Source organism: Nuphar pumila, chromosome 15, assembly GCF_984573655.1.
Source record: "Nuphar pumila chromosome 15, dmNupPumi1.hap1.1, whole genome shotgun sequence".
Taxonomy (NCBI): Eukaryota; Viridiplantae; Streptophyta; class Magnoliopsida; order Nymphaeales; family Nymphaeaceae; genus Nuphar; species Nuphar pumila.
Window position 1 is genome coordinate 4,188,142 of NC_143263.1, and position 18,406 is coordinate 4,206,547.

At 36.2% G+C, this 18,406-nt stretch overlaps 1 protein-coding gene across 3 annotated transcripts; it reads left to right on the forward strand.

Annotated features, from left to right (window-relative positions):
• The first annotated feature begins 15,639 nt into the window (after positions 1-15,639).
• LOC149814190 (uncharacterized) lies at positions 15,640-16,460 on the forward strand. 3 transcript variants are annotated; one of them, XM_089988764.1, is made up of 3 exons: positions 15,640-15,968; positions 16,038-16,121; positions 16,237-16,460. In XM_089988764.1, the coding sequence occupies exons 1-3, from the start codon at positions 15,774-15,776 to the stop codon at positions 16,315-16,317; spliced, it is 360 nt and encodes a 119-aa protein (XP_089844890.1). In that variant the 5' UTR covers positions 15,640-15,773; the 3' UTR covers positions 16,318-16,460. The 3 variants fall into 3 exon arrangements, with proteins under 3 accessions (XP_089844890.1, XP_089844889.1, XP_089844891.1); XM_089988763.1 differs by having other exon boundaries at positions 15,640-16,121; XM_089988765.1 differs by lacking the exon at positions 16,038-16,121.
• Positions 16,461-18,406: the final 1,946 nt, after the last annotated feature.

The window sequence follows — 18,406 nt, forward strand, 5'->3', positions numbered from 1 at the left end:
GATAAATCTATAGTCTTCATAACGATTATGAGCATTTTGATACATCATTTATTTCATTTTACTTAGTTTTTCTTATTTGGAGCTTAAAAGGCCTATTTTGGTTGATTTTCTTCAATTTTCCAATATTGAAGGAAAATCCGACTAAGCCTACATTTATTACTAATATGTTTGCTCAATTTTGCAGGTATTTTATTTTTTTTTTTGTTATTTTCTTTTTCAGTTATTGTATTCAATTCGAGGGTTATAATTAAATACTCAATGAGAATTTTTACTTTATGCTTAGTTTAGGAATGAATGAACATTTAGTTGAAGCTTAATTTCATGATTACCTTATTCCATTTCTTTTTATTTTATTTTAAATACACAATGGAAAAACATGAATGCCACGTGCATCATTCTAATAAGAGTTAAATAACCCTAAGTAAAGGATTCACATTTATGACCATAGTCAAAATGTGAAAAATACTTAGGATTTTTATCTTTCATGGGATAAAATTTGACCTCCACTTCAGGTCTCTTTTTTAAAATCATCATACTTCTCAAAAATAAATTTCTTTTTCTTCCTCTATTAGAATTTAAGATATAATTTAATTTGACATATATTTGTGGTCATAGTCATGAATATATTAAAAATTAATTTTGTTTTAAATCATATAAAGGCCCAAAAAAATATTTTATTCTTTGTTAGAATTCAAATGAAGATTAAACAAGAATATATTTGTGACCATAGTCATGAACATATTAAAATTTAATATTTGTTTTTAATTTTATTAAAGAATGAAATTTACTTTTAATTCTAATTTTAGATAAATTCTTTTAATGCAATAATCAATTAAGAAAGAATTGCATCGTTATTTTTCATCTTTTTTAAATTAATTCAAGTTATTTTCAAATTTCCAAGTGATTTTCGAAATAAGTTTTCAAAAACAATTTTCATTTTTAAATTCAAAGACAATTTTTATTTCTAATTATAAATTCTTATTTATCTTTTTGTTTCATTTTTCAATTTCATTCAAATTTAAATCCTATTTCAAATATCTATTTTTTAATTTCCAAATTTTTGACTTTATTTCTAAATTTCTCATTTTCCAAATTTCATATTCCAATTTTGAATTTCACTTCCAATATTAAATTCAATTCTTTATTTCTTTCAAAATTCCAAATTTTGAATTCTATTTTCATTTCAAATCCAATTATAAAATTTCATATTTAAATTCTAAATTTAATTCTAAAAATCAATTTCGAATTTCACTTTGAATTTTAAATTCTAAATTCAATATCATTTTTGAATCTCAATTTTGATTTTTGATTCCCAATTTAATTTTCAAAGTTCAACTCCCTAAATTTTTATTTGAAATTTCTAAATTAATTCCAAATTCAAGTTTCAATTTCAAAAAATTATTTCAATTTCCAATTTCCAGATTTCAATTCCAAATTCCATTTAATTTTTTTATTTTAGATTCTAAACTTTAATTTTTAAAACAATTTCAAATTTCAAAATAAAAAATGAATTCAATTTATTATTAAATTTTAGTTTCAATTCTGAATTTCAAATTCGATTTTCAAACTTCAATTCTGATTTCAAGTCAATTTCAACTCTGATTTCAAGTTTCAAATTCAATTATAATTTTTAAAATTCAAGATTTCCATCCTAAATTCAAAATTTAAACTTCGAATTCTAAATTTGAAGTTTAAGTTCAATTTCACATTTCAAACCCAATTCTGATTTTCAACTTCAAAATCCTAAAAATTCTAAATCGTATTTCTGAATTCAATTCTCAACCAAACTCCAAATTTGATTTTTTCTCTTTCAAATCAATTCAAATTTCAAAACTTAACTTTGAATTCAATTTCAAAATCTTCAATTTCAAACTTTCAACTCAAATTCATTTCAAGTTTTGATTTTTCAAATCAAAATCGATTTCTGAAGTCATTTCTTAAAAAGATGTTTTCAAATCCATTTCAGAATCACTTGAAAAACTCCAAATTTCTGAAGTATTTCCAAAAGCATACATATTTTCAAGTTCAAAATCATAGGACTAGCCTGATTCAATGTGCATTTAGGACTTAGAATAATCACTTAGATAAATTTAGGCAAAGCAAAGACATGAATTTGATCCTTGGTTCAATTATCCTTGATAAAGGCGCTAAGAATAGTTGAGCCTCGTACCGACGAGCGAATCTCATCTCTCCAGCTTTTCTGCAAAATTTTAAAACGGATGTGAGTAATTTCAAAACATCTTTTTCAAAAGGTCAAGTGAGACCTTGCAAAGAGTTTCTCTTCTCTCTTTTGCTTTTTCCCCTAAAAAGGAAAAGGAAGAAAGGGAAAAGAGAAAAATGTTGCAATGATCACAACCCCATCCATGTTGGGGTGGTAAACTCGTATGGGGAGAACCCTAACAGGCCGGTTCAGATGCATCATCTACTTGCAGTAGTTGGGTTCAATCATTAGATCTTAAGGATAACTACGACCTCAAACTCCTTGAGTGACCGAGGTCCCATTGAACTTTGTTAGGTTCATAATCAAATATATGTCACTCGGGTTGTACTATCACCGTCTGGCACGGGGAGTGTTTGTCCTGAAGGGGTCCGTCGGTCTAACCGTTATTTATTGGATATGTTCTTGCCATTAGGACAAGCCAGTGCATCACACACTCAGGATATATGTACTCGACCCCATTCAGTAATCCCCCCTAACATGGCCAGCAGCCACGGGGTTCATGAGACACTTAAGTCTGATTCATATGCATGCTTAACTAAGCTCTCGGCACTACGACCATCACGAGCACCTCACCTCCTTTGGGTGGACAACGTACTCTGGCACAACGACCCTTACGAGTCTAGTTGTATAATAGTATCCATGAGTATGCATAAGACTCAATCTCAACGAATCGGATGCTCAACGTGAATCACCGCAATGAGCAGTTTGCTTATTCATGGCACAACAACTACTCTAGCTCTGCGGCCCTTACGAGCAGTGGCTTAGTCAAGGCTCAACAACAACTCTAGCTCTGCGGCCCTTATGAGTAAAGTGCTTTTACAGGCAAAACATGAAAATTGGTCATTCTGGCAGTGTTCCACCAACATGGCATCCTCGTGCCATTCAACTGGTTCCAACAACTCTTCTGCCAACCATTTTGACAGCAATTTTCCTACTTTAACGGCAGAAGTGAGTCTAACCTTTCTACGTTGTAGAAAGTACTTGACGGAATATGGGCAACACATCCTCTATATGATAGAGTAACATGTTACGCTCTTTTCGAGCTTGGTTGAGCTTCTTCAGAATTTTCTGCAACACTCACACTCTTTAACTGAGAAAGTGTGTGTTTCTTTTAAGCTCGGTGAGCGTTTTTTTAGAATTTCAGCATCACTTCTCTTCTTTGACGGGAAAATCGCTATGCTTTAACTCGAGAATAGATATGCAATGTTGTACGTACTTTGGATCCATCAAGGTTCAATAGAACCTTGGGTCATATCCAGGCCATGCACAAGTGACTTAGTTCTTACGAAAAAACAATTTTGTGCAAAGGCGAAGCCTTTTCAATAGGGACTTCAAACTGAATGAAATTGAAAATGAAATTGAAAAATAAAATAAAAAGATAAATTTGAATTTATAATTGGAAATAAAAAATAACTTTGAATTTAGAAATAAAAATTGTTTTTGAAAACTTATTTCGAAAATCACTTGAAAATTTGAAAATAACTTGAAATAATTTAAAAAGGGATGAAAAATAATGATGTAATTCTATCTTAATTGATGAATGCATTAAAAAAATTTATTTGAAATTAGAATTAAAAGCAAATTTTATTCTTTAATAGAATTAAAAACAAAAAATAAATTTCAATATATTCATGACAATGGTCACAAATATATTCTAGTCTAGTCTTCATTTGAATTCTAACAAAGAATAAAATAAATTTTTGTGCCTTTATAGGATTTAAAACAAAATTAATTTTCAATATATTCATGACTATGACCACAAATATATCTCAAATTAATTTACATCTTAAATTCTGATAGAGGAAGAAAAGGAAATTTATTTTAGAAAAGTATGATGATTTTCAAAAAAGGACCTGAAGTGGAGGTCAAATTTTATCCCGTGACAGATAAAAATCCTAAGTATTGTTCACATTTTGACTATTGTCATAAATGTGAATTATTTACTTAGGGTTATTTACCTCTTATTAGAATGGTGCACGTGTCATTCGTGTTTTTTCATTGCGTATTTGAAATAAAATAAAAAGAGATAGAACAAGGTAATCATGAAATTAAGCTTAAACTAAATGCTTATTCATTCATAAACTAGGCATAAAGTAAAAAATTTTATTGAGTATTTAATTACAACCCTCGAATTGAATACAACAACTGAAAAAAGAAATAAAATACCTACAAAATTAAACAAACATATTAGTAATAAATGTAGGCTTAGTAGGATTTTCCTTCAATATTAGAAAATTGAAGGAAATCATCCAAAATAGGCCTTTTAAGCTCCAAAATAAGAAAAATTAAGCAAAATAAATAAATGATATATCAAAATGCTCATAATCGTTATGAAGACTCTGGACTTATCTTAAAACCATTTGAGATTGCAGATTTTTGAAAAATCATGAAAGGAAAATTCGAAATTGAAGGCCTTTTGTCAAAAACAGGAATTTGAGAAAAAGTGAACAAACTTCTGTAATTTAGATGTTTGAGAGGCGATACAAATTCAAATTATACCAAATTTGTGGGAGAAGTTTCCTTACATGATTATTTTTTTTTTAAAGTTATAGAATAGGAAAATCAGTAATGGTTTAAAAATGGTGATTTCAGGAAGTCACTATTCGGTTTCAAGAAATGAACCTATTATAGAACCTGAAGTTCTGTAATCAGTTTCAATTTTTAACGGAATTAAAATAATAAATAGATATAAAAATTTATAAAAATTGGCAGAAATAAACTAGACACATAAAGAAAGACAACCCTTTTTACAGATCTGTAAAATGATGTTCCGTTGGGGAGATATGACTCTGGAAAAATGAACTAAAATTTATGCAATATAAATAATGCAGAATGATAGGGGTTTGATTTTTAATCAAAATGGGGTATGAAATGACCAAATAAATAACTATAAATTGACAAAAATAAATTAAATTAAATCACAAAGACACTGCTTTTTACGGATCAGAAATACGATATCTGGTTATGGAGATACGCTTCCGGCCAGTTGGCCTTGATTTGAATAGCGATTTGCTAAATAACACCATAAATCGCAATAGCAATTTACTGAAAACATTGTAAATCGCAATAGCGATTTACTGAAGATACTGTAAATTGCAATAGTGATTTACTGAAGATACTGTAAATCGCAATAGTGATTTACTGAAGACAATTGTAAATTACACAATGATTTACTAAGAGTCACTGTAAATCGCAATTGCGATTTACTAAAGAAAATTATAAATCGCAATTGCGATTTATTGAAGAATGTCGCAAGTTGAATGACAATTTGCTAAAGAGGACTACAAATTGCAATGGTGATTTATCGAAGGACACCACGAATCAAAATAGTGATTTGCTTAAGAAAGTAGCAAGTTGAATAACAATTTGCTAAAGGACACTATAAATCGAACAACGATTTGCTGAAGGATGTTGCAAATCGAATGACGATTTGATTTCTACTGTAAATCGCTACTCTCTGATCTGATTTCTACTATAAATCGCTACTCTTTGATTTGTTTTTTACTGTAAATCGCTACCCTCTGATCTGATTTATATTGTAAATCGCTACTATCTGATTTGATTTCTATTATAAATCGCTACTCTCTGATCTAATTTCTACTATAAATTGCTACTCTCTGATTTGATTTCTATTGTAAATCGCTCTTTTTAGCAGAGAGATAATAAAAAAAAACCACGATCGCTTAGAGAGAAATCTTATTGCTCTTTTTAACAGTTACAAGAAAGAAAGAAAAGAAAGAATTTACACAAGATAAGGGCGACAACTCTAAAGCTAAACAAGTTGGGTTTGATCCATAAGAGACTAAATCTCAAACATAAGCCCAACAAAAAAAAATCGGAGGGGTGCTGCCCCCCACGACCCCCCGCGGGACCCACGCTGGGGGGAATCCTCAAATCCCCTTTCTGTAAGAAAAAAAAATTATGAATTAGGCTCTACAACTTATCAGGCAGGAACGAGAAGGCGGTCATGTGTTGTAACACAAGTTAAAAACAAAAACGAAACGTGCAAATCTATTTACGAGGAGTGGGAGGACATTTTCATCCAACACATATCTATCTTATGGGAGGACATTTTTGTCAAAAACATATCTACCTTTTTTTATATGTTATTTTATTATAAAGTCATCGTGGGCAACATTGGCAAATGAATTATCATGGGTCCCAAGATATTCCTCCGTACACACAGAAACACGTGAATTTGTGTTTCGGGGAGAACACACACCACCCTCTCAAATACGGGTACAACCCTAAAACCAAGTGGTGAGGGGGAAACTTTCGGCGTGGATGAGAGCTCCCTTGTTTGTGTGCACCACATGTTTGTCATGGTCCTTATAGAAAAGAAAGAAAGCCCTTTTTCTCAGGGAAAGAATGCTTTTTTCGACATGGAAACACACCTTAAGAGAAATCAACGTCATCAATATAATCTATTTCTACATTTTGAGGGCTTTACATCATTGGTTGATGTGGTTTGAAAGCCATCATGATGTGACGTCTCTTACCTCGTCAAAGCAAGCAACGTACCCATGGGCGGAAGGAGTTGTACAAGGGTTTTTACTGATGCCAAACTGGGCTCAAACTCAGTTTAAAACCTGGTTTGGATTTTCCTCTATCTAATTAAAATATATATTCCCACACTATGACATGGTGTGTTGTAATATGTTTGTTGAATAGGTATAATAATAATGAAAAAAAAAGAGGTAGACACAAATCTGCTATATTGGAGTGTAAACATGGGAAAAAACATACATCCAAAAGCTGTAATGGGAATTTAAACTTGATTTGCTTTATAAACTATAAAACAATCTATCCTTATGAACAGGTCATGTCCAAGCTTACACCCACACAAATCAAACGTGACGAGCAAAAACAAACACACGCGCAAATCAAATATGATGACTGAAGCTTAATCTAGTAGTAAGGATGTAAGGGGTTCAAATCTGGTCCGATGTAGCCAATACCATATCCAACTAACATGATGTTGGCTGGAAAATATTAAATAATAAAATATTATATTTTTAATATTTAATTTGAGTAAAATTAGGATTTCATTTAATGTTAACTTGAAATATAATTTGCATGTTAAATTAAACCACTATTGAAGTAGGGCTTGAAATTTAACTTAGATTTGAAGTTCATTTGGGCTTAATGTACATTAGAATTTAAATACAATTTAATGTTACTTTCGATTTGAATTTTGGTAATTGAGTTCATATATGTATTGGATGTGGGCCTACCTAAATGGATTTGGATCTTGATTGAATTTGAAATCCAAGTTAGAAGTCCAATTAGAATTTAGAATTTGGAAATGTTATGGAATAAAAACAAATTATTAGTCGCAATTAATAAATTGTAAGGGTCCAATGGGTTGGACGTCCCCGCTATGTGGTTTCAGCCTAATGGACTTCCTACATTGCCGAAAATGATAAAGAAAAAAAAATATTTATAAACTTTTATTTAACAAATAACCCAAGTCAATGAAATTTAAGAGTTTCCCAAAATAAACATAGAATGCTATCTTTTTATTATTTCTAAGTTCAATTTTAGGAAATAAGAACAACCCAGTGTGGGACATCCCACCTTAGTGGGCCTCATTTACATGGTTGAAGCCTCTTTAAGAGCCCACCCAAATATATATATATATATGGTTTACAAAATAAAGTTTCAAAAAGATATCATAATGATAAGAATTAAACAAGAAATAAGAATGAGTTTTGGAAAGCTTTGGGGCTGGAAATGGGTTAAGAAAAAAATAAACCTTTTAAAGAAACTTTATAAATAGGAGAGGGCTCACACGCCTCCCCGTCTTTATTTTTTATTGCTCTATCTTTCCCCTCTCCTATTCTTCTCTCCCTTTTCTCTCTTTTTCTCTTCATTATCTCCTTTCTCCACACCTAACCTAGGACTGAGATATGAAAAGGGTTATGGTTGGTCGAGGAAGCATAACCATTGTTTGAAAGATGTTCGGTTCATACCTACATTGCGTGAGTTCGGTGTTTGCGGTTTCACCTTCTTTCTTTTTGGTACTTACAAGGTAGGGGTTCTAATCTGATACATGTAGACTAGGACTCATATGCATGAGCATACTTCGAGTAAGAATTCATTTTGAACTTGTATGTCAGTCATAATATAGTTGGGGCTGATATCGGTTCACACAACGAACACCCAAATCCATTTTGAGAAAAAACTTTATTTTGGTGTGAAAACAAGTTTTTTTCTAAATACGGTTTGAGTAAACTCGACATCAGAAATAATTTGGTTCAACCCCGATACAAACCTGATTTGTCCTATGTAAACTTGAATTCTGAAAAAGAAAAATAGAAATTTTTATAGGATGTTTTGGAGGCAATTGAGTTGGACCAGATTCAGTTTGCCTAACTGATACCAAGACTGACCCAGGTAAGGGGTCAGTCATGGGTCTGAACCTGTGGCAGGTTCCAAATCAGTCCCAGATCGAATATGGACCAATCTAGACCTATATATATTTAATCTCAAATAGGGGTGTTATGGGTATAAGAATCGGGTATGGGCATTAGCTGGTTTCTTGAATCCAGTTTTAAAAGGGAACAAATACCAGTCCTTTAGTGGGCTAGGTTTGTTCAGTTCCAAGAAAAAGGAAGAAGAAGAACGTTTCGATGTAGTCTCGCGTTTGGACACCATTTTTTTCCCGAAGTATGTTAGTGGCCTTGAGGTCAGGACATTGTTTGAGAATGGTTCAGATCAGTGACCGAGTAAGGACATGTAAATTCTTGTTTTTTTTTGTTGGATATATATGTATATATATTTATAAATATAAATATATATAGCATGCATGTGGTAATAGGCTTAAAATTACAGTTTGTTTTTAAAGTATGTATTTAATAAATATGCAATTGTTAATAGCAAAAGATTATTGTTAGTAATAGCTTTTGGATTGATGAACTTGCAATGGATTGTAATTCTCAATTATGAAGCCTTTTATTGATTTCTTTGCAAAGGCTTCCCAATTGCATCATGTTTTTAAGGAAAAAAACTATAATACCTACCCTTGAAACATGAGTTAATTGAAAAGCTAAATTGTTTAGAATATTTCATTCAGCAAATTCACTCATTGCTAGCCTACTACTATAACTTCAATAATTCAATTGTTGCCCATCTATTGAACTTTTTTTATTTTTTATTTTTTCTTTAAAGCAGCTACTTTGAAGGGTGACTAGGTTGCACATGTATTAATGGTAGAGTTTTCTAAATCACCATTCACAATTCCATTTTCAATGTCAATTCCTGCATCATTCAATACTATGTTCCCATTAGAATTCAGTTTCTCAAATAAACGCTTAATGAGAACCGGCTGGAGTACGCCGACGCCCAACATCAGGCAATAGTGGCTATTGTACCTGTTAAGGTGCAGCAAGCTATGGTCAGCCCGACCCCAGCCCACCTACTGAGCAGTAGGTGACCGGCAAGGTGCGTCCTTACTCGTGGACTCTGTTATGACTACAGCAAGCCATGTGTGCAACATCTTAGCTGCAGTCCCAATGAAAAAGAAAAAAAAAACGTAACACATTTATGTATTTACTTAATTGTTATGAAGACTATGTATGACTGAATATATATATATATATATATTATGATTGGCTATATGCGTCATGTTGGTTATGTCTTATGCAAATTGAGAAACAATGTAACGACCTAAAATTTAACCTAAATTTTTAAAGATTTTTTTTATAACAACGAAAATATTCAAATTAACCAGGCACATCATAGGAATCATCAAAGCAACTAACATTCATTTTAAAAGTATAAAACATAAGATCATAGTTTAGAATAAGTGAATGACAATTAACAATAACTGAATTAAATTTTTGACATCCCGAGAATATAATAGATCATATATCCTGATCTGCACATCATCCCGCAACTGCTCTTTACCTTTTACTCTTCTCCTAAAAAATAGTAAAATAATTTGTGTCAGACTACAATCAGTCAGAGTAGGAAAATACTTTGATTTTGCAGATATATTATATAACAAGTATGCAATGTAATTGAATAGTCATGAACAATAAAGTATGATACTAAGCATAGCATAATTGAATAAGTAATGAGAAAATTAATCTATTGTATGTCACAAAGCTAACTCACTAAAAGCAGATCATCAATCGTCACCTACTCAAACAAATTGTAACGCCTCGAATTTCCAAAACAAAGCTAAGTTAAAATTTTCATGAATTTCTTTTTTTTTTTTCTTTGCAGCGGAATTTAGAATGCTTTTAGCAGCGGAATAAGACGATAATGAGTCGTCGGTTTTAGAAAACTCCGAGCACGTTGCAGGTATGTGGCCAAGCAACTCATTGACCACCAAAGTGTTCCATTTTATCGAAAACATATGTTTATTACAACACTACTGCTTAGGAAAGCAGTGTAGGTTCAATAAAAGGAAGCAGTACAACTCTGTCTAGAGAAACCCTGGAACTCGATGCCGCCTTGCTCCGCATATCGCCACGCAGGTTCAACACCTGAAATCCCCATAAAACGGGGTCAGAACCACTGATGGTCTGGTAAGTAGGTAAACACCTATCTATTCAACTCAAGTAAATGCATAGACCACTCAGGGTCGCAGTTCGTAATACGACGCTCAAGCCTCCATGACTTAGCGTATATCGCAAAAGCCTCATCAGGGCTATGAGTTGAACATCCACGCAAGTCGTCATGACTTCGCATAAGCCTCTTCAGGGCTGTGAGTTAGAATAACCTCTTAAGTCTCTACGACTTAGCCTTGACTTCCTCAGAGTCACGAATGGATGTCTAGCTCAAGCCTTTATGCTTGGCACATCCGTATCCTACGAATCTAAGGACAGCTCTCCGAGCTTCTCTTAGTCGTACGGATATCAATGGGGTTCTTTCCCAATCGGTCCAGTAGTATACCGACCATGACATATTCACAAAGGTTATGCAGGACTGACTCAACAACGTCATCCACTCATACATTCAAAGTAGCGTTGTACCTAAGCTAATGCTTTGTTTCGATAATTGCACCTCCCCCTGGGCTTAGGGGACTCATATCTGGGCGACAACGCGACGATCTGGGGGTTGATTATTCTATGTATTTTAGATACCCCAGAGGCCTGTTGACCCCATCCCCCTAGTAGGACGGTACAGCATACCGGAAGAGATCCTTACTAGGTATCCGAATGCATTCTGCTACTGCAGTAGTTGGGTTCAATCCTTAGATATTTAAGGATAACCACGACCTCCATACCTCTGAGTGACGAAGGTCATCAATGAACTCTATCAGGTTCGGGTGAAATATATGTCACTCAAGGCTACGCCATCACCGTCTTCCTCAGTGAGAAATTCTGAAAGGGGCCTGCCGGTCTTACAATTACTTGACGAACATTGCATGCCTATAGGGCAGCCTTTGAGAAGTATGTACCCGACCCCAATCAACCACACGGTTTTCACCGTGGAACAAAGGTTTTATTCATATGCATGCTTAACTCTGCTCTCGGCATTTCGGCCTTGACGAGCACTTCACCTCTTTCGGTGGAAACAACACACTCCGGCTCAGCGGCCCTTACGAGTCTGGTTGTCTGATAATTCTTAATGAGCATGCACATGACTCGATCTCTACGGATCGGCTACTCGGCGTATTTTTACGCAACGAGCTCAGGACCTTGTCAAGGCGCTACCACTATTTTGGCGCAACGGCTCTTACAAGTATGATGCCCTTGCAGGTGTCAGGGAGACGAGTCATTCTGACATCGTTCCAACAAAGGACATTATTGTGCCACTTAACTGGTTCTGGCAGCTCTTCTGCCAACCATTCTGTCAACACCTTTTCTGCTCTATCGGCAGTGGTGCGACGAACCTTTCTACATCGTAGAAGGCGTTCCATAAACTGGGTAGCACTTCTGCTACGTTCTTTCTGAGCCATTCTTAGCTCCTTCAGGAATTTCAGCAGCACTTCCTCTCTTTTACGGAGAAAGCGTGCGTTTCTTTTATCCATTTCAGCGGCATCTCCCCTCTTTGGTGGGAAATCGCTATGCTTAACTCGGGAAATGGATGCGCAGCGTTGTGCATACTTTGCATCCATCAAGGTTGCAGGAACCTTGGGCCATAGCCAGGCCATACGTAATTGATTTAGTCTTTACGTAAAGAGCATTTTGCCAAAAGGCGAAGCCTTTCCAATAGGGGCTTCATTCGTCAAGCAGAATCTTGTACGAGGAGCGGTAAGGGAATCGCATGGGCGATTTTGGAGTTGATCTCCATTTGAACGCTCACTTACGCGCCATATATGTAATATAAGCAGAAGCCTGTGCTTTATACAGCGGCGGCGTAAAGGAAATGCATATATTATTGTTCAGGGTGTGTAACTGAACGAAATATTCTACATATATAACAAAGCAGAAGCCTTGGCATCGTTCGACGCGACGGCGTAAGTAAATACATTGCAGAAAGCAGGAGCCTTGGCATCGTTCGACGCGACGGCGTAAGTAAATGCATAATCGGAAGTGCAGTAATCGTAAATTGCAGAAAGCAGGAGCCTTGGCATCATACGACGCGACGGCAAAGGTAAATTACATGGCATGTGCGATATAAGACGCGTCGGCAGTATCAGCAGATATACACCTAGATCTGTATCCAACGATAGTTACGAGGCGAGCGAGTCAACACCGAAGTGTCCTAGAGGGCTCAACCAAGAACTAGGGTGAGATACTATTTTGAAGAACGCATATACTGCGTATTCGAACATATATATATCCGACGATAGTTACGAGGCGAGCGCGTGAACACCGAAGCGTCCTAGAGGGCTCAACCAAGAACTAAAGCAAGATACTACTTCAGAAAGTATATGCTATATACAAACAATCAAATACTTGAGAGAGATGGTTTAATGAAGCGAACTTACTTCAATTTTGAGGAAGAAACGACTCTGATTGCTTCAAATGCTTCAAACGAGGCTCGACTTCGAAAAAGGATCAACTTCGAACTTCGGACGAAAAAGGACTTGGACTTTGACTTTGAACCAAACCAGGTTCAAGTCAAGTCAACTGGGTTCAGACTTAGGTCAAGTAGGTTCAGACCTAGGTCAGGTGGGTTAGGACCAGGTCAGGCAGGCTCAGACCAGGTCAAGCAGGCTCAGGCTAAGTCAGGCAGGCTCAGACCAGGTCAGGTGGGCTCAGGTGGGCTAGGCTAGGTAGGGGAGGTTTGGAAAAAGGAGGAGAGAGAGAGGGGTTGGCGATTTTCTAAAGGAGGGGGGGTCCTCTATTTATAGGTTCTGAAACTTGGGCCCCAAGTTTCAGATTCCCCTCTTTACCCTTGGGCTTTTCTGAGAATCCCTTCCATGGAAGGTGCTAGAACATGCTGGAAGGCTCTGGAAGATGCTGGAAGGTGCTGGAATATTCTAGATTATTCTAGAATATTTTCTGAGAAATATTTCTATGGGTCCCACCCATATTTCTGTGGGTCCTGCAAGAATTTCGGGTTTTCGGCGATTTTTTTCCGAAAAATTCTGAGTACGCCATTATCTTCGTATTGATGCCACTAAGAAAGTTGGCTCGCAGGAATCCTTTGATTTTGTTCAGATAGGAAGTTATGGTTTTCAGAGTGTTTGAGCATATATTCGCGATTCGACGAATATCCTAAGTGTAACTGGCTCGCAGGAATTGATTCGTTTCGCATTCTGAGAAAAATGCCATTTTTAACGGTAAATGCCTCATGAATTTTATTCAGATATTTTCTGAAAAATTGCGGGTCTTACACAAATAGTTACAAGTTTAAATAATTAATCACATGCTCAATTAACTATTCACAAGTTAACAAATTCAGATACAAAGCTCATGATCTTTTGTCTGAGTGATCAGAAGTAAAATTTAATGTTTCTCTTGAATTATCCTGTGGGAACTCGCAGGCCATGACAACCGTAACAGAAAAGAACATTCAAGGGTTTATTATGCATTGATATTTTATTAACCTGAATGTTTAACTGAAACTGAAATCCTAAGGGAGTGGTTGAGTAACCGAGAGAACCTCACAAAGGCTCAAAACAAAATTATGCATCCCTACTTTCTGCAGAAGAACGTGGAGCTACCGCCTAGGACAAAATTGGAAGTCCGGATATCCTAACTCTGAAGACTGGGGACCATCAAGTCATTGTCGCTCGAAGCAAAAAGCACATGTCCCCGGTGTTGTGTATCGCCAATCCTCTCCAAAGTAAGTTTGAGTATGAGTGAGTTGCTATCTTATTAATTTGTATTACCTGATTTGTTAGGGTTTTTTCCTGATCTGAACCCAGTAGCTAAAAGACCATGGAATTTTCCACAATTTGAATCATACCATCGGAGTGGTAGATCCCCACTCATTCATACCTTAAATAGGTATGTTAATTAGATCTTTATTCATTTAATGATGTAGACCCACCTAGAGTGCTCTGGTACCTTTAAACCAGCAAGGACTATTTTGCAAAAACTCATAAGACATGGACTGATTTGCAAAAACGAGTAAGAAAAACAAAAAAAAGCATTTTGTTTGCTCTATCTCAATCCAACGCGAAGCATCTATACCGTCCATCCAAAGAATCTCAACGGTGTGATCACGGTCACCGAAGTGAAGGTCAGACTACAGCAGCGCAACAACCCAGTGGTGTTACCAGCGCCAGCCGACTACTCTCTCAACTTCCCAGAGGAAGCAATCCGATCAGAAGGTCACCACCCATTTTTCTGGTGAAATTATGATGGGATTCCACCGCCACACTAGCCTTTGGATGAGATGATGCTCACCACCACCACATCTTCGTCAGAGCATGAGCACAACGGTGGTTTCTCGGAGTTCAGTTCCTCCAAGGTTAGCAATGGATCCCAACAGTAGCAGAGAGCATAGCACAAGAGCGTGTAAAAGGATGCCAAGTTATCATCCAAATTGTCGGGTTGCCGCGGGGGGGGGGGGGGGGGGGAGAGAAAGAGAGAGAGAGATCTCCCCACCACCCACCATCTCACCATAACCATCACCATCCATCTCACCACCACCCACCACCATTACCACTACCTCCCTCCTGTTCTCTCTCATTTTTTACATTTTTTCTCTCTGATTTTCTCATGCTATACAAACAAGCAAAAAACTTTCTTTTGGAAAACTTCTCATATCAAAACTCTCATAGGCAAAACGTTTTCCTCTCTTCCAAAGGTGCTTTTAGGGTTTTCAATAAATTAGATTTTATCTGATATCTGATCAAATTCAATTCCGTTTAGTTTAGTTGCATTTGCTAAGCCCAAAGGCCCAAAACCATATATGATTATAATCCAATGCAGATATGGCTTTAATGTTTTGCTACCGAACACAAAATATCCAAATTTGATGGATACCGTTTACATATAAAAAAGCAGATCTAGTATATGTTTTTCACCATCAATCCGAACATGCGATTCTAATCCGAGCCGTTTACATCTCTCTCTCTCTCTCTCTCCTAGGTTCCAGTGAGTGGTTCCTGTATTCCCATGGAGTCAGACTTCGCTCTATACTCGATCCAATAAACGTCAAAGACCTCTCTCTCACTCACCTGCCAGCTGCTGAGAGCAAGATGTCATCGGCCAAACCCAACGGGAAACCGACCGGAGAAGACGATGACACCAAAGCAAAGGAGGCCGCTGTGGCCAAAACTGCCGGATTCGTGGTGTTTTCCGGCATTGCCATGAGTCTCATCAAGGCCCTCACTCCCAAGAAACAACCACCACCACCACACCCACCACCACCACCACTAGACCACTCAGTCAAGGTAAACACCAAACAAGAGAATGAAGCTAAAATCCATACTTTTCCATTCAAGCCTTCTCCTTTCCACCAGGAACCGAAAGCTCAAGGAAGACCCTCACAGACCATCGAGATTGTGAAAGGAGACACCCTTTGGGGCCTCTCTAGAAAATATGGGGTTTGTGTTTTTTTTCTGTTTCCTTTCATCCTTTGTCTCCAATCATTTTGTTGTTAATACTTGTGTGCTCTTCTTGTGGTTTTGATTTGGGTTTTTGGTTGTGTATGTTGGTTAGGTTTCGATAGATGCGATCAAGGAGGCGAATGGTCTCTCTGGCGATACCATCTATGCTGGGAAGAAGCTCATCATTCCATGAGGATCATTTGGGTCATTTGCTTGTCAATACCATATTTAGATTTTGTTACTTTGGTTGGTTCTTTTAGTCTGTCCATTCGTTGTAATGAATGCATGTATTTTGTTTGTTGAAATGCCAGTGTTTGTTTTAACTTTTATGCCCTCTCATTACTTTGGTGTTTTTTCTCTTTTCCACTCTTTCAACATTTCAACATTGAAGCTACCGTTGTCGGGTGCCGTTTTTTTGTGTTATAAATAGGAAAAACATTGAAGCTACTGATTGGCTATTGGCTTTGGTAGATTTTTCACAACCATCTGGTGTGGTGAGGGTTGGTAGCTTAAAAATGTGGAAAAAGGGTCCGATGGAAAAGGGAAACATATGCATGCTTATGAAATGAAAACCCCAAATTGCCAACCAACTATCAAATAACTGAAAGTGCAAAGGAAAAACTAACGAGGCAATCATTCAGTTTGATTGTTAGAAACTGTTCTCTAGAGAAGCCTAAAAAGCCATTGTTATGACAGAAATGAGCTACCACAAACGGCTTGTTTCTAGGAACCATGTTATCTTCTAAAATTTGTTTTAGAGAAGACCCTGAATAAATTCTAGGGTGCTGTTGGATAATGGTCCATCTAGCGATGACTATGCATCACATCTAGAAACTGTCTTGCAGGTTTCATGTTCATCTCTGAAATGAAAACAGCAATCTTGTGAAATTATGACTTCTTTAGCAAATAACATAATCTTGTCTAGTTGGGACTCCTAGAAATAAATAGGTAATTCCCTAATTGCCAATGGCATTATATTGCAACAGAATAGGCAAAATTAGGGTCTCTGTTACCTTAAAAGGTTACAGGAACTAAGAACGCCCACAAGGGCTCCGCTGATGGGACGTCACAAGTTCGAAATCCATGGGTGGTGACCATTGCCACAAGGTCGCCAGCCAGATGGTGTGTTGTCAGGATAAAGAGAGACCAAGAGCTTAGAAAACCCATCGGTTGGCTGCCGGTTCTCTTAAATTTTTGACACAACACTACGGATTAGGAAGAAAATAGACACCTTATTACTCTTCGGTGAGCAGGGGAGACCTCAAGGGTTTTACCAACTGGAGGCCAGCCAATGTGCAGTTGGAGATGGAAGGGTTTTTCCCTTGGAGTATCAAAAAAAAAAAAAAAAAAACGTTCGAGGGCCCTAAAGATGTAAACGGTTTGGATTTGGGTCAATACCAAATATGATTAATCGGATATTGGCTAATTGAAGTCAGATTCATATTCCAATTTGGATGAAGAAAGGCTAATATGGAACCCAAATAAATACATGTAATCTGATTCAGTTATTGGTTGGAATCAGATATTCGTCAGATTGGGAATCTGAATGCAATTATTAATGAGATTCAGTTTTCTTAATCGAATGTAACCAATCAGATTCAAAAATAGGTTGGATATTGGATAAATCCGATACATGTGTCATCAAAACTTTATATTTGATGTGTGGTGGTGTGGGGGAGGGGGTTCCCTTATCCAAAAAAAAAGTGGAGGTAGTGGCTTAATATGTTGAGTGGTTAATTTTTTTGTTTTGGAACTAGGAATCAAAATGCGTCCATTTGAACATTAACAGAGCCCGAGCTACTGCGAACTCATAGATAGACAATTTCAAGCAAGAGCTGCAAGATTATGCCTAATTGAATTTTAGGCAAGACACTAGCATATTGACTAGAAATAAATCAATGAAAAGTTATAAAGCTTAAACTCACAAAAAAATATACTCCTGATCCTTTCTGGCAAACTGTCATCAGAATTGAAGCAGATCGAATCGGCCAAAATTCATTTTGCTTCAGGTGGGATTGAACCTTCCTCAAAAAATCAGCCAATTAAACCCGATTCAGCTGGAACCAGACAGAATCAGCCTGATCATGGCTGAGTCAGGGTTGAATCAGCTCTTCTGTTCCATATTTTTTGTTTTTTATTTGTTATGATTTTTAAAAAAAATTGAAAATCGACTGATTCAGCCAGATTCGATTCAAACATGAACCAGCTGATTCTCTCAATCACTTTGAAAGTTGATTCAGATCCCAAACAGATTCAGACAACATTGCTGCCAAGATTTGTTG